Below are 26,281 nucleotides of genomic sequence, written 5' to 3'. Positions count from 1 at the left end.
CACATCAGGAAATGGCGTGTCTTATCAAAATAAAAGCTACATGACGTCAGCACTCTTCTTATTTCATCAGCCAACAGACCGGAGCTTTATTTTGAAGTGGCCGTCCGGATGCGGGCCGTGTTCCGGCCTCCAGCTTGACTTGATCCGCTCAAAGGACTCGGGGAGATTTTCTCCGGCGATCCGCGTCCAGTCACGGCGAGGCCGAACCGTCCAGCAGGATCCATCCGACGTCTAGAGGGCTGGAGCTTCACCGGGAGTCAAACGGCGGATGGTTTTGTCTCCAGGCGGGGGACCTGGAAGCCCCGGCCCGCGGCGGGAGCAGGGAGGAGGCCCCGACGCCCCCTTGTTCTGACCCAGAAAACAGCACCGACCGCCGGCCTACCTGTCAACTAAAGGCCGGCTAGCTACTGGCCACCCGGAGCTCGCAGGGCGGCAGAGGAGGGCGGTTAACGGGACACATTTGCCCGTTAGGACGGGTTTTTGTTCTGATTGGACTCATTAATTAATCTGAGACATTTAAACTGCGACCTTCTGCTGCTAGCTCCGGGCTAGCTGTCCCAGTTAGCTTCTCTCCCGGCTCCTGAGCGGGCACGGACGAGTCCGGTACCGGTACCGGTCCTTTCTCATCATTCACGGAGCTCACCGGACACGTCCATCATGGCCGCCGCCTTTTTCAAGGAGATAGTCAGCAGGAATAAGAGACGGTACCAGGAGGACGGGTTCGACCTGGACCTGACCTGTATCCTTCCTATGTTAGCATGCGGCTAACGTTAGCTCCGTGCAGACAGACAGACAGACAGACAGGCTGCTCACAGACAAACAGGCTGCTCACAGACAAACAGACAGACAGACAGGCTGCTCACAGACAGACAGACAGACAGACAGACAGACAGACGGGCTGTGCACAGACAGACGGGCTGCGCACAGACAAACAGACAGACAGGCTGCTCACTGACAAACAGGCTGTTCACAGACAGACAGGCTGCTCACTGACAAACAGGCTGTTCACAGACAGACAGGCTGTTCACAGACAGACAGACAGACAGACAGACGGGCTGCTCACAGACAAACAGACAGACAGGCTGCTCACAGAGAAACAGACAGACAGGCTGCTTACAGACAAACAGACAGACAGGCTGTTCACAGACAGACAGGCTGTTCACAGACAGACAGGCTGTTCACAGACAAACAGACAGTCAGGCTACTCACAGACAGACAGACAGGCTGCTCACAGACAAACAGACAGACAGGCTGCTCACAGACAAACAGACAGACAGGCTGCTCACAGACAAACAGACAGACGGGCTGTTCACAGACAGACGGGCTGTTCACAGACAGACAGACAGACGGGCTGTTCACAGACAGGCAGACAGACAGACAGGCTGCTGACAGACAGACAGACAGGCTGCTCACAGACAGACAGACAGACAGACAGACAGGCTGCTCACAGACAGACAGACAGACAGACAGACAGGCTGCTGACAGACAAACAGACAGACAGGCTGTTCACAGACAAACAGACAGTCAGGCTACTCACAGACAGACAGACAGACAGACAGGCTGCTCACAGACAGACAGAGACAGACAGACAGACAGACAGGCTGCTCACAGACAAACAGACAGACAGACAGGCTGCTCACAGACAAACAGACAGACAGGCTGCTCACAGACAAACAGACAGACGGGCTGTTCACAGACAGACGGGCTGTTCACAGACAGACAGACAGACAGACAGACGGGCTGTTCACAGACAGACAGATAGACGGGCTGTTCACAGACAGACAGACAGACGGGCTGTTCACAGACAGACAGACAGGCTGCTCACAGACAGACAGACAGACAGACAGGCTGCTCACAGACAGACAGACAGGCTGCTCACCGACAGACAGACAGACCTTCATGAGACGTTTACCTGTACAGATGATTTGGCGGATCAGTTCTGACCCGGCTTGGTAGATGAAGGTGTTCAACTGATGTGTGTCTATGTTGTTGACTGATTGTTGCTGTGTCGTTGACTGATTGTTGCTGTGTCGTTGACTGATTGTTGCTGTGTCGTTGACTGAATGTTGCTGTGTCGTTGACTGAATGTTGCTGTGTCGTGTGTCGTTGACTGATTGTTGCTGTGTCGTGTGTCGTTGACTGATTGTTGCTGTGTCGTTGATTGTTGCTGTGTCGTTGATTGTTGCTGTGTCGTGTGTCGTTGATTGTTGCTGTGTCGTTGATTGATTGTTGCTGTGTCGTTGATTGATTGTTGCTGTGTCGTTGATTGTTGCTGTGTCGTTAATTGTTGCTGTGTCGTGTCGTTGATTGTTGCTGTGTCGTTGATTGTTGCTGTGTCGTGTCGTTGATTGTTGCGGTGTCGTTGATTGATTGTTGCTGTGTCGTGTCGTTGATTGTTGCTGTGTCGTGTGTCGTTGATTGTTGCTGTGTCGTTGACTGATTGTTGCTGTGTCGTTGATTGATTGTTGCTGTCATGTGTCGTTGATTGATTGTTGCTGTCATGTGTCGTTGATTGATTGTTGCTGTTGCTGTGTCGTTGATTGATTGTTGCTGTGTCGTTGATTGATTGTTGCTGTCATGTGTCGTTGACTTATTGTTGCTGTGTCTGTGTTGTTGGACAACGTGCACGTATCACTCTGCGGTTGATGTTTGGACAAAGGTGGCAGTTGTGGCAGTCCTCTCCATAGCAATGTGACCTCACCTGTTCTCTGAAAGTTGCGTCGTCATGTGACCTCCAGGTGTGTCGTATTGATCGTTAACCTGTCATCAGACATTTATCCAAACATCATTGCGATGGGGTTTCCCGCCGAGCGTCTGGAGGGTGTCTACAGGAACAACATTGATGATGTTGTACGGTAAGATGTCTTCACTACTCGTGAGGGCTCCGCAGCCGGACCGGGTTGGAGCACAGCCTCTGAGACCAACAGGGAATAATGTTACAGTATCGAGGTGATTCACAGACTTAGTGATGGAAACATTGATCAGTAGTGAAGCATTAACTGAGGTTAGCTCAGTCAGCCGTGTAGCTAACTGAACTGACTCAGCCCGGGATGCCAGGAGCCAAACCCGACAAGAAAACCACCTCAGTAGGCTGCTGTATTCACTGTTAGACTGGACACTGGATCTGAGGTTCTGTTCGGTCCTGAGTCCTGACAAGTGTTCCTGACATGCTGCGTTCAAAGACAGTGGAACATCTGAAATATGAACTTGTCTGTTTCTTTCAGGTTTTTAGACTCGAAGCACAAGAATCACTACAAGATCTACAACCTGTAAGTCTGATTCACATTTAGTTTGTTTGAACTGGTCCAGTCTGGTCTGACCAACAATAGCCGTCAGGCGAATATAACATGTGTCCGTCTATCCACAGGTGTGCGGAACGACATTACGACACAGCAAAGTTCAACTGTCGAGGTGAGAGAATCCTTTGTTGTGAGGTCAAAGACTTGCCTGGGTCTTTGGTCCGGTTTGTGCCTCACGGTTGTGTTTGTGTCCCTCCGACAGTCGCTCAGTACCCGTTTGAGGACCACAACCCGCCCCAGCTGGAGCTGATCAAGCCGTTCTGCGAGGACCTGGACAAGTGGTTGAGCGAGGACGAGCAGCACGTGGCCGCCATCCACTGCAAGGCGGGAAAAGGTCGCACCGGCGTCATGATCTGCGCCTACCTGCTGCACCGTGGCAAGTTTCAGGAGGCACAGGAGGCTCTGGACTTCTACGGAGAGGTCCGCACGCGGGACAAGAAGGTACCCGTGCCCCTATTCAGTATCTATTCCGCTGTGAAGTACCCATAGCCCTGGTTGGTTGTTTTGTGTTTCTGAGGTTGAAATGAGGTCATGTCTTATTTCCATATTTAAACATTTAAGGCCTGATGATCTCACACTGTCTGTGTGTGTGTTCAGGGCGTGACCATCCCCAGTCAACGGCGTTACGTCATCTACTACAGCTTCCTGTTGAGGAACCAGCTGCTCTACAAACCTGTCGCTCTGCTCTTCCACAAGATGCTGTTTGAAACCATCCCGATGTTCACCGGAGGAACCTGCAGTAAGACAGGCTATCTGTCTGTAACTGTCTCTCTTTCTGCCTGTTTCTATCTCTGACCTGTCTGTCTCTCTGCCTGTCTGTGGTTCAGACCCTCAGTTCGTCGTGTACCAGTTAAAGGTGAAGATTCATACATCTAGCTCCGCCCATACGCGGCGTGAAGACAAACTGATGCTGTTCGAGTTTCCTCAGCCACTTCCTGTCTGTGGCGACATCAAGGTGGAGTTCTTCCACAAGCAAAACAAGATGATGAAGAAGGTGAGGACGGGGCCGGAGCACACCTGTTCACACCTGTACTCACCTTACCTCATGAGGGGCGGAGCCTTACTCACTTGTCATTCTCCTTCCAGGAAAAGATGTTCCACTTCTGGGTCAACACGTTCTTCATCCCCGGGCCAGAGGAGAACCTTGACAGGCTGGAGAATGGCAGCGCCGGGACACCAAGGGAACCGGCTGACAGGATGTACCAGAACCAGAACCTGGGGACAGTGCCGGGAGGAGAGACCAGTGACCGGGACTACCTGGTTCTGACATTGACCAAGAACGACCTGGACAAGGCCAACAAGGACAAGGCCAACAGGAACTTCTCCCCCAACTTTAAGGTAAGTCCTGTCCCCCCTCAGCCTGGCCAGGAGGGACCGCAGGGGGCCAGGGCATCCGGGATGGACCAGGTCTAGGGGTATGATAGGTGGTTTATCATGTAGAAGGTTAGTTTTCATGCCTCAGGTTTGGTCCGGTCCAACAGTGTGTTTGTTCATAAAGGTTCCTCACTGAGTGTCCTTCATGATAAGAGCTGTTTGAATCCTCTGAACAAGGAAAGGAGCTTCAGTGCTTCCTTTCCTCTCTGTGGCGGTTCTGCTCCGTGGTGGTCTAACTCTCTCTCTCTCTGTGTCTCAGGTCAAACTGTTTTTCACAAAGACGGTGGAGGAAGGAGCGAACTGTGACACAAGCAGCACGTCGGCCTCTGTGACGCCGGACGTCAGCGACAATGAACCGGATCACTACCGGTACTCTGACACGACGGACTCTGATCCGGAGAACGAGCCGTACGAAGAGGACCATCAGAACCAGATCACTAAAGTCTGACACACACACACACATACACACACACACACACACATACATATACACACATACACATTCACACACACACACACGGTATGAACTGGACTCAGATCAGCTGATCGGGTCTAGAACCAGTCCTGATCCAGTCTGTGGACTCTGAAGAGCTCAGATCGGTGTGTGTCAGCTGATCCTCCCTCCCCCCACAATCTTCTGCTTGATGCTGGACAATCACATGACCTGACGGTCGGAGGTGAGGAGGGCAGGGCTGAACAAGTGGGCGGGGTCAAGTGGACAGAATGGACAGATTTCAAAATAAAACTTTAAAACTTGAATATAAACAAACTGAAAGACGAGTAGGCTTCTTTAGTGTTGACCCACAATCCCCCTGTTTGGCTGCCCACAATCCCCGTGTCAGAATGACCTCCATGTCTCAGTCTGTGGCGAGCTCCTCTCTCTGCGTGCAACTCGGTCAGATCATGCCGGACTCTTCAGGTCCTCACAAATCCACCTGGACCCACATCTATGATAGATCCACCTGGATCTATAATAGATGTGGATATGTGAAAACCAGCTGAGATAAATCCAGTCTGTACCTGCTGTAAACACCGGAACTCCACTGCGCTCGGCTCTGAGAGGTTCAAACAAAACATTCAAACCAGCAGACAGCATGATACCTGTTTCATCAGGTTGTTCTAACAGTAAGATGTCTGCCGATGTCCACTGACAGTGAAACGAGCCGGTCTGAGTGTAGAATCGATGTTTGGTTTGTCATATTTGAACCAGGCTGAGCCGGTTCTGGCTGGTCGGGACTGGGCTGAGGCAGCACACAGAGAGAAGCCTATCTGAATGTGATGATGAGAAACAATCACCTCCTGTTGAACAGGTCTGGTCCGACTGTGAACAAACTGAAGGATCCTGGTCAGTCCGACTCTTTGGGGGTGCTTGGTTTTGATGTGCATTGGAAGACAGGTGGGCTGGGTTTGCACACACTTGCTCGGTGCTGGTGGTGTGCTAGTTCTGTTGAAAGTCCTATAGCTCAGAGTCTCTTAACCTCGAGGTCCGGATGAGGCCTTGTGGATATCGATGGTGGTGCACCGAGCTACTAAGCTGGGCCGCTTCCAACAGGTTTCATGACCACAGCCGGTTCTGAGAGTCCCGAGGTTTGCCTCGTAGGGTCGGCGCTCTGTAACTATGACTCTGTCCATAGATCCTGAATCATTTACTCACTTCTTCTTGGAGATTTTAAACATTAGATTGTGTAACACCAGTTTTGGGATCACATCATCATGAGCAGCTTCAAGGCTTCACAGAGACCCGTGAACCTTCAGGTGCTCTGATCCGTCAAGATTGAAGGTCGTCGTCTGGGCTTTGAGATCTGACTCAATGTTGGAGGTTTCAACAGACTTTGAAGGATTGCTGTGTTGCTGCTGTTTTACAGGCTCAGTTTGAAGGTTTGTTTGTTTCTCTCGTTACAGTCAGGTTAATCAGTCAAATTTATTGGAGCATTCTCCAGATGTGGGTAGAAGTTTTAGTCCTGATTTCCGTCCTAACATTTGGTGCTACTTCCTGTCATTGGCTCTGCGTTGGTCCTGTAGTTACTGGGTGTTCATCATAGGTTTCAACATTCTGGATCGGGTTTTGAAGTTCCTGTTGTCAGCCCCGTAGACCTGATCACACAGGATGACGTCGTCTTTATCAGGCCCAGCAGAGGGCAAAGTTCAACTCTTAAATAAGTCATTAGAAGTACAAGAAGTTGCCACTGATCCAATGCGTCCTGTGTGGTCACATCTTGAGGTTTTAAGCTTTTGTAGCCTTGTGCTAACAGCTAACCAGGCCTACAGGTCATCCTGTTGGATTGAAGGTGCTAAGCTAAGCTAGCTGATGCTGAGCCTGTAGTCTGTCTGTGGTGCTCTCGACCAGCCACAAGTGTTCGTCCATCTTCGACTCGTGGCGTGGAGCAGCTGTCATCAGAGCGGCGATCTGTCCAGAGGCTTTATTTGTGTAGCTGTGGCTATTTTACAGCAACAACACTTCTGTCCTCAAACCCTGTTAGGTGCTGTCAGGCCTAGGCTCACTTCCTGTCATCAACCCTTTCAGACATGACTGGTGTGTCGACTGATGTGGACTCCAGAACCAGCAGTTAAAGTTCAGTTTGGTTCGGTCAGGACACTGTTTAAATGTATCTAATGAGGCTGAACCAGTTCTGTCGGTGCTGTGGTAACTTTGGCACATCAGGAGTCGAGTCGAGGCACCAGAATCTCAAACTAGTTGACTGGTTGATACTTCCTTTAACTGAAATACCACTGAGTGTCTTGTTGAGCGGCGGTCATGTACTGTACATACTAGTTCACTGGTTTCAGGTGTTTGAGGCCGGGTAGGTGCTGTCCACGTCTGTTTCAGGTGCTCTACCTTTTTCTTTGGACCTTTTTATAGTTGTTGGTCACGGCAGCACATCCTCGTTCAGCTGTGTCAGGTCCATCTGGACACAAATATGAAAGTTAACAGAACCAGAACCAGCGCCGATCCAGAAAGACGATTTTCTCCTGAACTCAGATTTGACTTAATTAGACATCAGATCCAAAGTTTCCATCAGATGTTTGAAGTTCCGGCATGTATCCAGAAAGAAAACAGACAAGACAAAGAATTTGTAAAAACATCCATTGTAATGTTCCGACATTTCAAATCTGTGACTGAAATCAGCCGAGTGTGACCCCATAGAGGAACCTTAAACTTATTGCTTTTAATAAAACTTTACTAAATCTACCTTTTGAGAATTACAATTGACGTTACAACTTGTTGATGATGTTATAGACAACCCTTTCAGCGGTAAATCTTCGTTGTTGTTTCAATTCTTTGTGTTGATGTCAAATTACAAACCTGCCAAATGAAGCTCAGACTTTTATTGAATGTTTTAATTGTTGGGTAGTTTGGAGATGACACGGTAAACACCGTCTATGGTAACAGTAATTGTGGTCCGTGTTCATGATAAACACAGTCTATGTTCATGTCCTGCTTCTTGCCTTAAGGTGTCACATCAGCTCTCCGTCCTGTCCACGCAGTGTTTCTGGTGAAGGTAAACTCACCTTGAATTTGTGGTTTTGGCTTTTATTGAAGTGAATGAGACAGGAAGTCCTCTTAGGACCGAGGCACCAGGTGATCGTACCGTGACTCGACGGTTCCTCTTGAGTCGTGTACATGAACCACCTCTACTGTCTGTAAAAAAAACAACAGAGGACGGTTCGGTTCTGGTCGGATCTTGTTGGGGCTCTCTGATGACAGTTGGTTAAATATCCCGTTCGTTGCTGCTAAGCTCCGCCACCCTAAGTTGTGGTTGCTATCCTGTCGATCTTTACAATGATAACGGTAATCTTCAGGTAAATGTTCCGACAGGTGGTTCTTGTTGGTTCTTGTACACGGTTGTGATTCAGACTCTTTCATGGAGCGGTTCAGTTTGAGCCCGGCAGTCCAGAATTTGTGTTCATGATTGTCGTGTTTTTATCTGTCAACTCATTTTTGTACTCCGACAAACAGAATCTCAGCAGAACTCCGGCCCGGATCATCATGGATCAACATTTCACGTTAAACTGACCCCCCCGGTTCTTTTCTTCTGTCCCTCTCGTTTTATAATGAAATAAGAACACTGTAAAGGTGAATAAACTATTTATAAACATCTGTGTGTCAGCAGTCATTTCACAAACTACAACTCCCATGAGTCTGAAGGTTCTTGACATTTTCAAACTTTATTGGAACTTTAATTCAGAGGGAAAGTTTGTTAGAACCACAAACAAAAAGAGGTGGATCATCACTGAACATCATTGGTTAGTTAATATCACACTATGTTAGCATTAGCTCAGGACATCATCTGTTAACAATGTTTTAACGTGTCGACCTGATGAAAAAGTCAAACTAGACTGACGGATGTGGACAGCAAGCGGACACTGACGGTAACATTAATCTCTTCGACAAAGATGGACAAACATAACTCAATCTGTCTATAATGTCAGTGACCTTAGTGATCGCAACCTTTTCAAATCGTATCAACCAATGTATCGCCTCAGAGCAGGTCAGACCAGGATTAGTTAGACCAGGTTTAGTTGTAAGGTGGATTCTGGTTCAGACTGAAGCTGTTTTTTATGAAATATTAATTAAATATTAAACTTTATTCGTTTACATTCAAACATTCAGTGACACGTGTTGACGTGTCATTAATCATTTCCTGTCAGCTGATAAGTGAACCAATGACCTTGTTGATTATTGGCTTAGATTCTGGTGGTCGAGTCACTTCCTGACAGTGAGGCCTTCAGCACACGGAGCACGCTCAGTGCAGACTCCACACAGCCGTCAAAGTTGGAGTGGCTGAAGGCGTCACCGCCGCAGACGAGCAGCGGGCGGTCCAGGACGGTCATCTGACCAGGACAGTCTGGCACCGAGGTCAGCACCTACAGGAAGGATGGGAGGGGTCATAAATCACAGTGAATTTCGTCAGAATTTCACAGTGGGCACAGGATTTGAACCTGTGATGCCTCACCTGGGAGTACCTCCACTTCTGACACTTAATGCTAATTGGCTGAGGCAGACCAGGAAGCATCTTGTAGAGTTCCTGTAAGATGATTGGCTGGACTTCTTCCTTGTCCTTCTCCAGGTGCTCGAGACCAAACGGGACACTGGTGTGAACGACGAGGGACGGACCTCGTCCCGGAGTGTCTGAATGGACAAAATTTATGTATGTAGACACGCGTGAGAGAGCTTACTGGCTCCAGAGGTTCATCTTATCCAGACAGGTGAGCTGACAGACCTGCATTGCGTTTGCAGGAGTCTGCAGCAACGTAGCAGATGCAGGGGTTATCTGTGACATATCGAGCTGCCCAGGGAAAACTGAAGACCACGTCAGGAGGGAAGAAGAGAGCGACAGCAAAACGAGATGAATACACGACTCGGTTTAACTGCTGCTTCTGCTGGACAGACAGCACTGACAGACAGACAGACAGACAGTTAAAGTCGTGTCATGGGTAGTTAAAGTTGTTTCAGCAGATTGTGAAGCATAGTTGTAATGTGTATGTGCAGTGCACGTATGCTGTATTTGTTGTACGTGTTTATGTCTCACAGTGTTCATGTACATGTAAACGTGTGTGTGTGTGTGACTGTTTACATTTACTTTGAACCAAATTCTTCAATCAGTCGTTCAAGCATTTTCTACAAAAACATCTTTCATGATTCACATCTGAGACACACACTGTATCTAATTATAACCTGTGTGTGTGTGTCAGCAGAGAGATGGGCGCTGTCCTCTGTCAGCCTATCAGAGGAGCTGAAGATGACATCACCATTACCTTCACACACATACACACACAGAGTTCTGCTGCAGCTTTGAGGATGAGTGTGTCTACAATCCACCAATCAGAGACAAGGGAAGTGATTTCCCAGGAAGAAGTAGTCGTCCTCTAACCTTGTCAAATTAAAAGCCCTGAAAAGCTCCCTGCTGCCCCGTGTGGTCAAAACCCATCATCACACATCGTGCTACACACTAAAGGAAGTGATGTCACTGATGACTGCACAGTACTGGAAGTAGTGAGAACTTTTATTGGAGTATTTGTGCTTCAATACTCCTCATACTATCAAAGTACAGCAGTATGTGTAAACACAGGAGTACTGCTTACAGTAAAATGTACTTCATGTACTTCTATTTTACTTTCATGTGTGGAACTGCCAAGCATGCTGGGAAAAAAAAGGTTGAACACAAAACGCATAGGTACGTGTGTGTACAGGTACGTGTGTGTACAGGTACGTCTGTTTACAGGTACGTGTGTGTACAGGTACGTCTGTTTACAGGTACGTGTGTGTACAGGTACGTCTGTTTCCAGGTACGTCTGTGTACAGGTACGTCTATTTACAGGTATGTGTGTGTACAGGTACGTGTGTGTACAGGTACGTGTGTGTACAGGTACGTCTGTTTCCAGGTACGTCTGTGTACAGGTACGTCTATTTACAGGTATGTGTGTGTACAGGTACGTGTGTGTACAGGTACGTGTGTGTACAGGTACGTGTGTGTACAGGTACGTGTGTGTACAGGTACGTGTGTGTACAGGTACAGGTGTCTCACTGTCTTGCAAGTCTCCCTGCAGCTTAAGGATCTGAGGGACCGGCATCGTCAAGACGACGGCATCAAATGTCTCGCTGCCTCCCGCCGTCCTCTGGACCTCCCATGATGCACCGTGGCGGTACAGGCCGGTCACATGATGCTCAAAGAACAAATCAGCTCCTGTTGTACAGATCACATGATTTATGATACACTGTGACAGTCACATGATCTGAAATAAGCTGAGCTAACCAGCTGCTTTAATCTGAACATTGAGCCAGACAGACAGACAGACAGTTACAGACAGTTACAGACAGACAGTTACAGACAGACAGACAGACAGTTACAGACAGACAGACAGACAGTTACAGACAGTTACAGACAGACAGTTACAGACAGTTACAGACAGACAGACAGACAGTTACAGACAGACAGTTACAGACAGTTACAGACAGACAGACAGACAGTTACAGACAGACAGACAGACAGTTACAGACAGACAGACAGTTACAGACAGTAACAGACAGACAGACAGACAGACAAACAGACAGACAGACAGACAAGTAGGTATATACCTGACTCAGACAGGAAGTGTTTGACTATACTGCACATGCCCAGTGGTGTCATGTAGTCCTTGCTTCCGTCTGTGTGCTTCAGTCCTTCGATGAGCGAATCGAACGGCTTCAACACACCTGAGGACAACAACTCCGAGTACACACTGACACACACACACAACTGTTACCTGTGTGTTGTACCTGTGTGTTACCTGTGTGTGTGTTGTACCTGTGTTTTACCTGTGTGTGTTGTACCTGTGTGTTGTACCTGTGTGTTACCTGTGTGTGTTGTACCTGTGTGTTGTACCTGTGTGTTACCTGTGGTGTGATTGAGCATAGGCCGATGTCGCTGTGATGTACTGAGCTCCAAGATCAGCTGAGTGAGATGAAGAGTCTGGAGGACGACTGGTGGACATCCTGCCACCTGAGACAGGCAGACAGAGACAGACAGACTATTCGATTTCTGAATAGACTCTGGTTCAGTTCTTCTCAGTCGTACCTGTCTGTCTTACCAACCTGTGTTACCTGAGTTAGTTGAGTCACGTGAGTTACCTGAGTTAGTCACCTGTCATAAGAACATTGTGGAGCCCTCGTGCCGCTCTGACCTCTTTGATGTTGTTGAATTAAAGTTTGTTTGATGAAGCCGAACCTGAGAGTTGAACCAGTCCGGTTCTGTGGTCAGACCCGGTCCACAGGTGAGCTGCTTAATGTTAATGATAAGGTGGATTGGACTCACCGGCTCCTCGCGCCTTGTCCCACACCGCGATGCTCACTTTGTCCTGCAGCTCTCTTCTCAGCAGACATGCGCACAAGCTGCCTGTCAGGCCCGCTCCCACTATCAGAACCCGGGACATGATTGGGACGGAACCGGACACGAGCTACACCAAGACTGACCCGAGGACCCGTCCAGAGGAGCTTCTTCTTCTTCTGTGTTGTTTAACGGCAGTCGGCATCCTTCTTGTTGCCTATGCTGCCCCCTTCTTCTTCGGCTTCACTTGTTTGCTGCTTCCTCTCTGATCGTCTTGTTATTAATCCAGGTCAGATGTCGTCATCATTTCCACATCAACTCTGAAACTCTTTCATCTCCATGACAACCATCACATGCGCCACTGACAATGATAATCTTCATACTTTCCATCAGTATATATGTAACTATAATCTTCATACTTTCCATCAGTATATATGTGACTATAATCTTCATACTTTCCATCAGTATATATGTAACTATAGTCTTCATACTTTCCATTTACGTAATTCTAAAGTTCCTGTACCAGGTCCGCTGTTTTATTTCTTCTCCTGATGTTCCATAGTTCTAGATCTACTCTTTCCATTCTGGTGTTGTCGTCCACAGAACTGTTGGGCTGAATTCTATCTGCTGTATTTTTAGTAGTTCTGCCTCACTGACCCACCCGAAGATGATTTCTGTTCTTTTCCCAACACATCTCCAAAACTCTCTGCTGGATGGTCCTCCTCTGTAAGTCGCTTTGGATAAAAGCGTCTGCCAAATGCAATGTAATGTAATGTAATGTAATGTAATGTAATGTCTTCACTGTGTCCTTTTAGATCGCTCCAGTAATTGGCTATAAGCCATAATGACGTTTACCTGCTGCCACCTGAAGGGGGCGTACTGGAGCTGTTTTCAGTTCTTAGTGCTCGAGCTTGAATAACATCAGCTGATCCGACCCCACGCTGCAGTACCAGAGTACATGGACACATAGACATATATACATGCATATATATATATATACACATACATATATATATACATACATATGTATATATGTCTATGCATGGACATATATATGGTACTACATCTAATCATCTAATCAATTAACAACAAAAACTAACCCGGGGTCAGGACTGGACATCCGGCTCAGACTTTCAAAATAAAAGTCTTAATGCTTCCAAAGACGAACGGAAATTATAACATCTAATCAGCCTTCTTCTTCTGTGCTTATAATTCATGTTTGACAAGCACGCGAGCTACGTCACTTCCTGTTATACATTACATTTATGTCAATACTTTTATTATGTTTATTTTGTGCTCTTATTTTGTGTCTATGTCTTCTCTCTGATCCATCCGGTTGTGGTCGACCAATCACAGAGAGGCATTTCCTCTGACGTCACAGCCGCTCATTTCCCATTGAAAGAAAAAAAACAGTCAGATGATCGAAGACAAGCTGAGGAGACAGACAGGTGAGAGAGAGAGACAGTTATTAATGTTCTTATTATGTTTTAGAAACGGACAGACAGACAGACAGACAGACAGACAGACAGACAGGCAGACAGACAGGCAGACAGACAGACAGTTGTCATAGCGAGCTGACAGACAGGAGCCAATCAGGTGACAGCTTTAGAGGAATCTGAACTTCTGCTGGTGAACTTTGAGCGGGTCGTCCACTGTTAGGATGATCGGCGGTTCGATCCCCGGTGAACCCAAACTGCTCCTGAAGGCCTCGTCATCGCTGTGACTGTGACAGGAGGACAGTGCTCTGACCTCTGACCTCTGATAACAGCTGTGACACAGACTGCTGTCAGCTGATCAAATCAAGTTCTCTTCAGTCATTCATCACACTGATGACATCACTTCAGCAACCTTCATCAGAGTGTGTGTGTGTGTGTGTGTGTGTGTGTGTGTGTCAGATCATGTTGTGTGTGTGTGTGTGTGTGTTGATGTTCTCAGGTCTCGTCCTCACCGGACCGACTGACCAACACTCAAATAAACAGACAATGAAGCTGGACCCTGAAGTACACATGAACATCGTGAGTACACACAGTAGACACACAGTACAAACAAAGTACACATGCAGCACACACAGTACACACACAGTACACATGCAGCACACACAGTACACACACAGTACACACACAGTACACACACAGTACCAAGGGAGCAGGTTTGATTGTGGTTAGAGTTTGGTTGGTGAGACTCTACAGTTGTGTACTTGAAGTAACTTTGACTCCTCAAGAAGTTTCTTACGTCCTTCTTCAAATCCTGATAGCTAAGCACACACACACACACACACACACACACACACACACACACACACACACACACACACACACACACACACACGTTGCTAATACATGCACTGCCTCCTGCTGCCCAACAAGCAGGTTGCAGCTTTTACAAGCAGATGATAGCGGGGACGGCCAATCACATGTACGTTAGCGAGAAACCAGCAGAGCCAATCGGAGGCTGATATTTAAGTTAGAGACAGGACTTCTAGCTGAGACCGACGGTTAACCCTTTGTGTGCCATAATCACTAACGAAAGACTTGGTGGTTGATTTTTTAAAAATAATTCTGCAATAATTTAGAACTGGAAGAAGGAGATCGGAGTCCGCTCAGAGTTCAAATAAGGTTTTAGTCCAGTACAAGAGGAGCGTTCACAGAGCAACACGCAGGGCTGGAGTGAAGATTTCTCTGGTTCTGTGGGTGTGCTCTCACTCACATGTCCTCCTAAACCCAAAGGAATTCATCACAGGAGGAAGTGATAACACAGAGAAGGAAGTGATAACACAGAGAAGGAAGTGATAACCACGAGTGGCTATTCAAAACTTTACATGTGTCACAAAACAACACAAAGGTCACATGTCAAAGGTCATGTTTAAACAGTTACATCAACATTCCTGTGTGAGACTTCACTTCACATCTTTTTTTTAAGTACAAACTTTCCATCATAGTATTGATAGTGACAAACAGTAGCAGCTGGATAGTAAGTAAGTACACAAACAGTACAAACAGTACACACAGTACACAAACAGTACACACAGTACACAAACAGTACACACAGTACACAAACAGTACACACAGTCGAGGTTATAAACTAGAGTTGATGGTTCCGGTTGACTCTGGACCGAGCTGCCTGAGGAGTCAGTGAATTCTTTTAAATTTCAAACTCTTTTTACACACTTGTCTTTTTGTGATGTTGTCTATTCATTTTCTGTTCATTAATTGTCCTTTCATCTTTTCTTGTATTATCTTTGAATCTGTCTGTCTGTATGTAGTGTCGCATGCTCTGTAAAGCTCTTTGTAAAACTCTGTTTGTAAAGGTAGTATTTATATATTATGAGTATTAGTATGTGGTGTGTGTTCAGACAGAGATCATCAGACGATGGGGGTACCCCGCAGAGGAACACGAGGTTCTGACAGAGGACGGGTACATCCTGACGGTCAACAGGATCCCACAGGGACTCAAACACACTCCAGGTCAGCCTGTGGGGGGCGCCAGAGAGCTTGAACCTCTAACCCCTGAACTAGTTTACTAGAACTGGTTTTATCTGGTTTGAACTGGTTTCACGCGTTTGTGTGGTGCAGGTCCGAGGCCCGTGGTGCTGCTCCAGCACGGCCTCCTGGCTGCAGCCAGTAACTGGATCACCAACCCGCCCAACTCCAGCCTGGGCTACGTGCTAGCCGATGCCGGCTACGACGTTTGGATGGGAAACAGTCGAGGAAACACCTGGTCCAGGAAACACCGGACCCTCAACCCAGACCAGGAAGACTTCTGGAGGTTCAGGTACAAACACCTGTGTGACATCACATCACCTGTGTCATGTCATACATGACAGGTGAGAAAACTGTGTGCCTGTCTGTAACTGTCTGCCTGTCAACCTGTCTGTAACTGTCTGTCTGCCTGTCTATAACTGTCTGTCTGCCTGTCAACCTGTCTGTAACTGTCTGTCTGCCTGTCAACCTGTCTGCCTGTCTGTAACTGTCTGTCTGTCTGTCAACCTGTCTGTAACTGTCTGTCGGCCTGTCAACCTGTCTGTCTGTCTGTAACTGTCTGTCTGTAACTGTCTGTCAACCTGTCTGTCTGTCTGTAACTGTCTGTCAACTTGTCTGTCTGTCTGTAACTGTCTGTCTGCCTGTCTGTAACTGTCTGTCTGCCTGTCAACCTGTCTGTCTGTCTGTCTGTCTGTAACTGCCTGTCTGTTTGTCTGTCTGTCTGTCTGTAACTGTCTGCCTGTCTGTCTGTAACTGTCTGTCTGCCTGTCAACCTGTCTGTCTGTCTGTAACTGTCTGTCTGTAACTGTCTGTCTGTCTGTCTGTAGTTATGATGAGTTGGCTCTGAAGGATCTGCCAGCTGTGATAAACCACATCCTGAAGGTGACGGGTCAGGAACAGATCTATTACATCGGACACTCTCAGGGAACCACTATAGGTAACACACAGACACACACACAGTTTTTGTTTTATTTTGAAAATCCAGCTGAGAGTTCAGATGAAACATTTAAGAGCATGACAAAAATGCGTAAATCACATTACTAATTAATCTCTGTATGTCGCTTGTTTCCCAGCATTCATAGCGTTCTCTACACTGCCAGAACTAGCAAATAAGATCAAGCTGTTCTTTGGTTTGGCTCCCGTGGCAACCGTCGCGTTCACAGCGAGTCCCATGACCAAACTGTCTGTCCTGCCCGAGTTCCTCGTGTGGGTAAGAAACACAGCTAATGTGTCATTAGTCATTAACACACGTTAACGAATCATTACACCAATTAACAAGTCATTATCCCCCATTAATGAGTCATTATCACTAATTAACGAGCCATTATCACCCATTATTGAGTCATTATCACCCATTAACGAGTCATTATCACCCATTAATAAGTCATTATCACATGTTAATGAGTCATTATCACCAATTAACAAGTCATTATCACCCATTATTGAGTCATTTTCACCCATTAACGAGCCATTATCACCCATTAATGAGTCATTATCACCTGTTAATGAGTCATTATCACTATTTAACGAGCCATTACCACCCATTAAAGAGTCATTATCACCCATTATTGAGTCATTTTCACCCATTAACGAGCCATTATCACCCATTAATGAGTCATTATCACCTGTTAATGAGTCATTATCACCAATTAACGAGTCATTATCACCCATTAATGAGTCATTATCACCAATTAACGAGCCATTATCACCCATTAATGAGTCATTATCACCCATCGACGAGTCATTATCACCCATTAACGAGTCATTATTACCAATTAATGGCCCATTATAACCAATTAACGAGCAATTATCACCCATTAACGAATCATTACCACCAATGAACGAGTTATTATCACCCATAAAGAGTCATTACCATAAATGAACATCATTATCACCTGTCACCTGTGTTTGTTTATCAGGACCTGTTTGGTAGGCGGGACTTCCTGCCTCAGAATTACATGATTGAGTGGTTTGCAGAACACGTGTGTGCGAAGCAGCTGCTCAGCGAGCTCTGTGGAAACTTGTTCTTCGTCCTCTGCGGCTTCGACGAGAAAAATCTAAACATGGTTTGTTAAAAACGTGTTAAAATCACCTGACAGTGAGAGAGTTGATGATGATGTTCAGTGATGTGACATCACACATTCAATGACTGAGTTTGTTTCCAGACTCGGACTCCAGTCTACACCACACACTGTCCTGCTGGAACCTCAGTCCAGAACATGGTCCACTGGGCCCAGGTATGCCTACTCTCTATGCATTTTCACAGTTCACACAGAGTCTTAGTGAAAGCCTGAACCCAGACCTGAACAATGAACCCTGAACCCAGACCTGAACTCTGAACCCAGACATTGAAACCAGACCTGAACCCTGAACCTGGGTCTGAACCCAGGTCTGAATCGGTGAGTGAGTTCATAAAGTATTCTTGTTTTTAGGCGGTTCATGGGGGGAAACTGATGGCCTTTGACTTTGGAGCTTCAGGAAACATGAAACACTACAACCAGGTGAGTCCAGACCACCTGAGACCTAAGTCCAGACCACCTGAGACCTGAGTCCAGACCACCCTGTGGATTTACTTTAGTCCAGTATGAAACACTGTCTCTGTCCTCTGTCTTCAGTCCACCCCCCCTCAGTACCACATCCAGGACATGAAGGTTCCCACCGCTCTGTTCTCAGGGGGACAGGATACGCTGGCGGACCCCAAAGATGTGGCTGTCCTCCTCACTCAGGTGGGTCCCCTGGACCAATTAGGTCACAGGTGACAGGATAAATGTTCTGTGCCCTGACTGATGTCTGCAGGCAACACATTTTCATGAAAAACATAACCAGATTTCAAGTTTTCTGTCTCACCTGTCTCTGTCTCACCTGTCTATCTGCAGGTGTCTAACCTGGTCTTCCATCAGCACATTGAGCATTGGGAACATTTGGATTTTATTTGGGGCCTCGACGCTCCAGAGATCATGTTTCCCTCCATCCTAAAACTGCTGCAGGAACACTAGGGGAAGACACACACACACACACACACACGGACGCTCTGTACTAGTCAGGTACTGTAGAAGTTGTGTAACTGTGTACACGTGGAACAATAAGTTCTAACTGAAAGACAACTGATTACTGATGAAGAGGATGATGAGGGTTAGATTACCGACTGTGACTCTATAATAATCTGGGACATGTTCTAATCTGTAACATGTTTTAATCTGTGACACGTTTTAATCTGTGACACGTTTTAATCTGTCAAATTTTAATCTGTGACACGTTTTAATCTGTGACACGTTTTAATCTGTGACACGCTTTAATCTGTAACATGTTTTAATCTGTAACATGTTTTAATCTGTAACACGTTTTAATCTGTGACACGTTTTAATCTGTGACACGTTTTAATCTGTGACACGTTTTAATCTGTGACATGTTTTAATCTGAGACACATTTTAATCTGTGACACGTTTTAATCTGTAACACGTTTTAATGTGTGACACGTTTTAATCTGTGACATGTTTTAATCTGTAACACGTTTTAATCTGTAACATGTTTTAATCTGTAACATGTTTTAATCTGTGACACGTTTTAATCTGTAACACGTTTTAATCTGTGACACGTTTTAATCTGTGACATGTTTTTATTTGTAACGTTTTAATCTGTGACATGTTTTAATCTGTAACATATTTTAATCTGTGACATGTTTTAATCTGTGACATGTTTTTATTTGTAACATGTTTTAATCTGAGACACATTTTTATCTGTAACATGTTTTAATCTGTGACATATTTTAATCTGTATTAATGACTCAAACACTTCACACTCATTTGTGAAATAAAGGAAAGTTTATTTTGAAATGTTTCACAGGAACTGAGGCTCAAGTCTGTTTGAATGTTTACACTGATTTAATTTCCTGTTTTACAGATTTTTTAAAGATTTGCTTTGAATTCATTTTAGAGGGAAAACTGCTAGCCTAGCTTAGCACAAAGACTAGAAGTAAGGGAAAACTGCTAGCCTAGCTTAGCACAAACGTCCTGTAACAGTGTAAAAGTGTAACAACCTCCATCTTCAATCAAATTTATGAACGTTCAACGTGTTATAACATTTCATCCTGTTTGTTTCCTCAAAATCTGCGACGTTAACAGTTCTGACGAACTAACAGAACTTCCACAATAAAAGATGAAGATTTAAATAAATGATAAAAGATAGATTTAGTTTAGAAAATCTGTCTTCTGCAGACAGTTTCCACCAACACGTGTAACATATAATATCTGCCTATCTGCCTGCCTGCCTGTCTGTTAGTGTGCCTTCTTCAGCATGGTGACAACCTTCTTGAACTTCAGTCTGGTGGCAATGTCCAGCGGGGTTTCTCCGTCCTGTGGAGGAAGAAGACACCGTCAGGATTCATTGTGTTCCTGGAAGCTTCGTGGCATGATGCGTTTGTGTACGTACGTTGTTTTGGATGTTGATGTTGGCGTTTCTTTCGAGCAGCAGAGGAACCAGAGGAAGACTTTTCCTCTGACAGATGTAATGAAGTGCTGTGTTGCCTTTCTGATCAATGCAGAAAACACAACATGACATGACTAACTTTGAAACACTGAATGAGATGAATTCATCTCTATCTCTCTGCTCGGGGTGGCCTCAGTGTATCATCGAGCCACTTTGTAGGACCGCCCACAAAATCCTGAAAACTGTGACAAACTGTTTAAACCTCTAACTTCACATTTCAGTAATATATCGTTTCTTTTCACATTTTCTGCAATTACTTTCCAACATATTTAATGTGATTTTAAAGAAATCTATAATAAGCATGAATGTTAACATGAGGCTAAGCTAGCCCAAGGATAAGTCTGGCATGAAGAACAGCTGATCCAGCAGACAGACTCACGTAGTCGACGGCATCGATGTTCACATTGCTGCTCAGAACCGCCTTCATCAGAGTAACGTTGTGCCGCTGTTTCTGTAACTACAAACAAACGTTTACATGGAACGTTTGTATCATAGTCTCATGTGTGTGTGTGTGTGTGTGTGTGTGTGTGTGTGTGTGTGTGACGAACCATGAGAAAGTATCCGAGCAGCAGGATTGGCATCAGGATGGAGATCATCAGGTAGTCGAGCAAAGAGAACGTCCTCCGAGAGACATAATGAAGACACGTCCTCTGTTTCTGATGGACAAACACAGTCCACCTTATACACTACTGACAGACTACTGACACATCCAAGTCATCACACTATATGATGACATCAGCACATAAGGGCACCTTATTGGTCAGTTGGACGTCAGCACCGTTGTCGAGCAGGTACTGGACGACTCTCAGGTTACCGGGGCGACAGGCTGCAATGAGGGGCGTGTCCCCGGTGTGCTCCTCCTGAACGTTCAGGTGTGTCGGGTCCTTTCTCAACAGGTGAAACAGCTGATAGACATTTCCATCATATGCTGACTGACAGGCAGGCTGAGGAAAAGGAGGAGGAGGAGGAGAAGGAGGAAGAGGAGAAGGAGGAAGAGGAGAAGGAGGAGGTTTTAAATGTGTTCAAACAGACATGATGAGTTGTGAGCCATCAGGTACACACAGACACAGAGCAGCTAGAGGCCACGCCCCCAACACAGGACTAAACTGTTCACACAAAGAAGACTTTTTACAGTGTAGTATTTGTACTTTAACAGTAACAGAGTGTTTTACAGTGTAGTACTCGTTAATCTGATCGTGACGTTTTTTTGTGTCTCAGGTGAGTTTGTCACCTGAGACACAAACCGGAAGTACTGACCTGAGGATTAACGCTTCAGATTAAAGGTTTGATGAGGATTGCAGACGTTAACAGACGGTTTGGTCTCTTACCTCAGAGTACACGAGCCCCATGACTCCCAACAGGAACTCACCTGGACACGTCAAGCCAAACAAACCGTCAGCAGCACCACTTCCGTTACCGCATTTCAAAATAAAATGCACAGACATGCCTCTTGGATAAAAAAATAATAGAATTTTAATTTTATTTTCTGTGTGTGTGTGTGTGTGTGTGTGTGTGTGTGTGTGTGTGTGTGTGTGTGTGTGTGTGTGTGTGTGTGTGTGTGATAACAAACAGTGTCATTATTACGTCAAAGTAATTGAGAAGATGAACTTTATTTTGTAGTCCTCACTTTCGGGTTCAACGTCACTCTGTGTACGTGACAGGTGATCACACCTGAACTAAGTGATAGACATCTGTCCAATCAAATGATAGATCTTTAAATCTGACAGGAAGTGCGTTACCAAAACAATGTTAGTTGTTAGTTTAGTTTAGTTTAGTTTAGTTTTGATTAATTTACTTTAGTTTAGTTTACGTTAGATTCATTGAGTTTAGTTTAGTTTACTTTAGTTTAGTTTTAATTGAGTTTAGTTTAGTTTAGTTTAGTTTAATTTTGTTTTGTTTACTTTACTTTACTTTAGTTTAGTTTAGTTTAGTTTAGTTTTAATTAATTTACTTTAGTTTAGTTTACGTTAGAGTAATTGAGTTTCGTTTGGTTTACTTTAGTTTAGTTTACTTTAATTTACTTTAGTTTAATTGAGTTTAGTTTAGTTTTAATTGAGTTTAGTTTAGTTTTAATTGAGTTTAGTTTAGTTTACTTTACTTTAGTTTACTTTAGTTTAGTTTACTTTAGAGTAATTGAGTTTAGTTTAGTTTATTTTGTTTTCTTTACTTTACTTTAGATTCATTGAGTTTAGTTTAGTTTACTTTAGTTTACTTTAGTTTAGTTTTAATTGAGTTTAGTTTAGTTTACTTTAGTTTACTTTAGTTTACTTTACTTTAATTGAGTTTACTTTACTTTAGTTTAGTTTTAATTTTGTTTAGTTTTAATTGAGTTTAGTTTTAATTGAGTTTAGTTTAGTTTATTTTTAATATTGTTTAGTTTTGTTTTGTTAAGTTTAGATTAAATGAGTTTAGTTTAGTTTAGATTAATTTACTTTAGTTTAGTTTACTTTAGATTCATTGATTTTAGTTTGGTTTACTTTAGTTTAGTTTAGTTTAGTTTAGTTTAGTTTTAATTTAGTTTAGTTTAGCAAAGCAAGGGCATGCTGACAGGTCAGACCAGGTCAGACCAGGTCAGACCAGGTCCAGATCGTTGTAAAGTGTTCCGATGTCTTGACATCATACATGATGTCATAGTAATGTGATGATGTCATATTTAACGTTCTTGCACTATTATGACATCATGCATGACAAACATCATAAATACATACATACACAACATAACAAATATCACCATATATGTTATGTGACATCACCGTGACGTCACAGTTTGGTGTCCTGAAGTGGAGTGAGACCTCTTCACTGCTCTCTGGCTGCAGTGAAGCGCATGCGCAGTTAACGCCTGCCCCTGTAACAGCGGAAGTTGTGAGTCATCGTCGTGCAGAGAAGATCTCTGTCAGCCGGAGCTTTCAGCCATTTTACAGCAGCTTCATTCACACCTGCTACCAGCCCAGCTCCGGGTCCGGTCCGGTCCGGAGAGACCCGGTGATGACGACACACTGTGGACCTGAACCCGACAACAAACCGGTAAGAACCGAGTCCAAACAGAGAAACAGAACCAGAACCAGGTCTGCAGAGTCCGGGTTAGTTCACACAGAGAGGAGAGCCCTGAGCTGCCGAACCGGGTCTGTCCGTCTTATCGTGCACAAAAAGACATTTTAATTAATAACGTTTAGATTAACATTTAATTTAATTTAATTTTAACAATTTGTTTAACTGAATTTTACTTTTATTTTGAAAAGGTAAATATGTTCACCACTTGAATCAGACTGATGAGTTCATTAATTCATCTGTTTAATTAACTCATGATGATCAGTGAAGGGGATAGCAGGTCCAGCTGCTCAGCTGTTGTTCTGACGTTCTCCTGGTTCCGCTTGGTCTGAGGTGGAATAAAAGAGGAAGTACTCAAAGAGTCAGTTGTCCACTTCCTGTTGGTGGATCAGGTCAGGACCCAGCCAGACCATAACCTACCCAACCAGACCCAACCCAGACAGACCTTAACCTACCTGACCAAACCCATCCCAACCCATCCCAGCCAGACCTTAACCTACCCGACCAAACCCATCCCAACCCATCCCAGCCAGACCTTAACCTACCTGACCAAACCCATCCCAGCCCATCCCAGCCAGACCTTAACCTACCTGATACAAACCCATCCCAACCCATCCCAGCCAGACCTTATCCTACCCAACCAAACCCATCCCAACCCATCCCAGCCAGACCTTAACCTACCTGACCAAACCCATCCCAACCCATCCCAGACAGACCTTAACCTACCTGACCAAACCCATCCCAACCCATCCCAGCCAGACCTTAACCTACCTGACCAAACCCATCCCAACCCATCCCAGACAGACCTTAACCTACCTGACCAAACCCATCCCAACCCATCCCAGCCAGAACCTTAACCTCCTGACAAAAGCCCATACTCCAACCCATGCGAGCCTTCAACGACCAACCGACAAATCAACCATTAACCTACCTGACCAAACCCAACCAGGGTTGGGTAGTGAATAAGAAAAACGTGAAACTAAATTAAACCTGAAACTAAACGAACCTCTGAAACTAAACAAACCTGAAATTAACGAACCTCTGAAACTAAACGAACCTGAAACTAAATGAACCTGAAACTAAACGAACCTCTGAAACTAAACAATAAACGAACTCTGGAAACTAAACGAACCTCGAACTAAACGAACCTGAAACGAAAAAACGAACCTCTGAAACTAAACGAACCTCGAAACTAAACGAACCTGAAACTAAAAACTGAACACTCTGAAACTAAAACGACGGACCTAACCGAACTAAACAAACATGTGAAACTAAACGAACCTGTGAAACTAAACGAACCTGTGAAACTAAACGAACCTGTGAAACTAAACGAACCTGAAACTAAACGAACCTGTGAAACTAAACGAACCTGTGAAACTAAACGAACCTGTGAAACTAAACGAGCCTGTGAAACTAAACGAGCCTCTGAAACTAAACGAACCTCTGAAACTAAACGAACCTCTGAAACTAAACGAACCTGTGAAACTAAACGAACCTGTGAAACTAAACGAACCTGTGAAACTAAACGAACCTGAACCTTGAACTTGTGACCGCAAGCTCATAAACATCAGATGAAGCGTCTCCAGCCTGGATGGAGTCGTTGCCATGGCTACCTCCTCCAGGCCGGGTGCAGCAGACGGCGTTGATGGTGGCGTGAGTCAGAGCTTCACACGGCGAGGAGTGGGAGGTCGTCTTTGTCTCTTCTATGTTGTTAGGAGGGATGAATCAGCGGGGTAGTTACAGGTTGTCATGGTAACTGTGGACCAAGCTAAAGCACGGGATGGCGTGATGAGGGGCTGATGGGAAATAAAAACACCATTACACAAAGCCGTTAGCATTAGCCACAGTGCTAACTGCTCGTTTCTGTCTCCTGCAGTGAAGCATCATGGGAGGTGGCAGATGGACGAGCCGACCGTGGGCAGACCGGAGGCTGTGACACACACACACACACACACACACACACACACACACACACACACACACACACACACACACACACAAACAATGGATCAAGGCTTCAGCTTAAACACACTGGTGAGTCAACTGTTATCTCTCCTTCTTCTTCTCCTCCTCATCTCCTCTTCTCTCCTCTCCTTTCCTTTCTCGTCTCCTAAACAGAGGAGTCTTTCTTTTCCTCAAACAGCTGATTGTACAAACAAACGCTGCATTCATTCTCCCAGCGTGGTCTGTAAATCAGAGTTTCCTGTCTGTCAGTTCAAATGAAAGTACTGATGAAGTACCTTTACTTTTACTCGTCAGACTCTGACCCGTTTGTTTGTTCATTATTCGTGTCGTGCAGAAGAAGCTGGCGGCAGAACCGGACTACACGGACGTGTCACTGACGGCAGCTGAGCGCGTGCGGGCACTGGGTAAGATGGGATGCAGTGTGGAGATCAACGAGGACATCGCACCAAGACGCTACTTCCGCTCCGGCGTGGAGATGGAGCGCATGGCAGCGGTTTACCTTGAGGAGGGCAGTCTGGAGAACGCCTTTGTCCTCTACACCAAGTTCATCACGTGAGACACTGACTTCTTCACGGATGTTTTCACCTTTGTGGTGGAGTCAAAGTTTGAACTGCTGCTGTCTGTGTGTTCAGCCTGTTTGTGGAGAAGCTTCCAGGTCACAGAGACTACCAGCAGTGCAGCATTCCAGAGAAACAGCTCATCATGAAGGTATGTGCTGATCATGTGACCATGCTCATCGACACACCTGTAACTAATCCACAACACAAACCTGCAACTAGTCCACAACACAAACCTGCAACTAGTCCACAACACAAACCTGCAACTA

At 45.4% G+C, this 26,281-nt stretch overlaps 5 protein-coding genes and 1 long non-coding RNA gene across 17 annotated transcripts in view; 4 read left to right on the top strand and 2 right to left on the bottom strand.

Annotated features, from left to right (window-relative positions):
• The first annotated feature begins 129 nt into the window (after positions 1–129).
• ptenb (phosphatase and tensin homolog B) lies at positions 130–8,770 on the top strand. Its single transcript, XM_010752594.3, has 9 exons — positions 130–739; positions 2,771–2,855; positions 3,225–3,269; positions 3,368–3,411; positions 3,502–3,740; positions 3,897–4,038; positions 4,127–4,293; positions 4,386–4,637; positions 4,933–8,770. The coding sequence occupies exons 1-9, from the start codon at positions 658–660 to the stop codon at positions 5,119–5,121; spliced, it is 1,245 nt and encodes a 414-aa protein (XP_010750896.1). The 5' UTR covers positions 130–657; the 3' UTR covers positions 5,122–8,770.
• A 43-nt stretch (positions 8,771–8,813) lies between these two features.
• Positions 8,814–12,748, bottom strand: rnls (renalase, FAD-dependent amine oxidase). 3 transcript variants are annotated; one of them, XM_019259820.2, is made up of 7 exons: positions 12,467–12,748; positions 12,049–12,154; positions 11,752–11,894; positions 11,201–11,359; positions 9,896–10,069; positions 9,629–9,804; positions 8,814–9,539 (listed from the first exon to the last, which is right to left on the bottom strand). In XM_019259820.2, the coding sequence occupies exons 1-7, from the start codon at positions 12,582–12,584 to the stop codon at positions 9,360–9,362; spliced, it is 1,056 nt and encodes a 351-aa protein (XP_019115365.1). In that variant the 5' UTR covers positions 12,585–12,748; the 3' UTR covers positions 8,814–9,359. The 3 variants fall into 3 exon arrangements, with proteins under 3 accessions (XP_019115365.1, XP_027132878.1, XP_027132879.1); XM_027277077.1 differs by lacking the exon at positions 12,467–12,748 and adding an exon at positions 12,296–12,451; XM_027277078.1 differs by lacking the exon at positions 12,467–12,748 and adding an exon at positions 12,283–12,450.
• LOC109138736 (uncharacterized) lies at positions 12,679–13,434 on the top strand. The gene is made up of 3 exons (XR_002042006.2): positions 12,679–12,767; positions 13,118–13,204; positions 13,294–13,434. It is a non-coding gene; the product is annotated as an uncharacterized LOC109138736 (long non-coding RNA).
• Positions 13,435–13,834: 400 nt separating this feature from the next.
• Positions 13,835–19,790, top strand: lipf (lipase, gastric). Its single transcript, XM_019259819.2, has 11 exons — positions 13,835–13,926; positions 14,374–14,493; positions 15,831–15,942; positions 16,051–16,249; positions 16,785–16,894; positions 17,031–17,167; positions 17,877–18,023; positions 18,123–18,194; positions 18,390–18,458; positions 18,573–18,683; positions 18,834–19,790. The coding sequence occupies exons 2-11, from the start codon at positions 14,377–14,379 to the stop codon at positions 18,951–18,953; spliced, it is 1,194 nt and encodes a 397-aa protein (XP_019115364.1). The 5' UTR covers positions 13,835–13,926; positions 14,374–14,376; the 3' UTR covers positions 18,954–19,790.
• Positions 19,757–21,880, bottom strand: ankrd22 (ankyrin repeat domain 22). 2 transcript variants are annotated; one of them, XM_010752597.3, is made up of 6 exons: positions 21,771–21,880; positions 21,195–21,386; positions 20,991–21,098; positions 20,822–20,899; positions 20,386–20,484; positions 19,757–20,309 (listed from the first exon to the last, which is right to left on the bottom strand). In XM_010752597.3, the coding sequence occupies exons 1-6, from the start codon at positions 21,789–21,791 to the stop codon at positions 20,232–20,234; spliced, it is 576 nt and encodes a 191-aa protein (XP_010750899.1). In that variant the 5' UTR covers positions 21,792–21,880; the 3' UTR covers positions 19,757–20,231. The 2 variants fall into 2 exon arrangements, with proteins under 2 accessions (XP_010750899.1, XP_010750900.1); XM_010752598.3 differs by having other exon boundaries at positions 20,991–21,092.
• A 1,054-nt stretch (positions 21,881–22,934) lies between these two features.
• stambpl1 (STAM binding protein-like 1) overlaps positions 22,935–26,281 on the top strand; it is a 20,446-nt gene continuing 17,099 nt past the window's right edge. For 2 of the 9 annotated variants that reach the window (XM_027277098.1, XM_027277099.1), the window contains exons 1-4: positions 22,938–23,466; positions 25,367–25,524; positions 25,790–26,007; positions 26,088–26,163. In XM_027277098.1, the coding sequence (XP_027132899.1) occupies positions 25,390–25,524; positions 25,790–26,007; positions 26,088–26,163 (429 nt within the window). In that variant the 5' untranslated portion in view covers positions 22,938–23,466; positions 25,367–25,389. Of the gene's footprint in view, positions 23,467–25,366; positions 25,525–25,789; positions 26,008–26,087; positions 26,164–26,281 lie in introns of all 9 variants that reach the window. The other 7 variants (XM_019259799.2, XM_027277100.1, XM_027277096.1 and 4 more) reach the window with 6 other exon arrangements.

Source organism: Larimichthys crocea, unplaced genomic scaffold (genome assembly GCF_000972845.2).
Source record: "Larimichthys crocea isolate SSNF unplaced genomic scaffold, L_crocea_2.0 scaffold83, whole genome shotgun sequence".
NCBI classification, from domain to species: domain Eukaryota; kingdom Metazoa; phylum Chordata; class Actinopteri; family Sciaenidae; genus Larimichthys; species Larimichthys crocea.
This window is presented reverse-complemented; position numbering and strand designations above follow the sequence as displayed.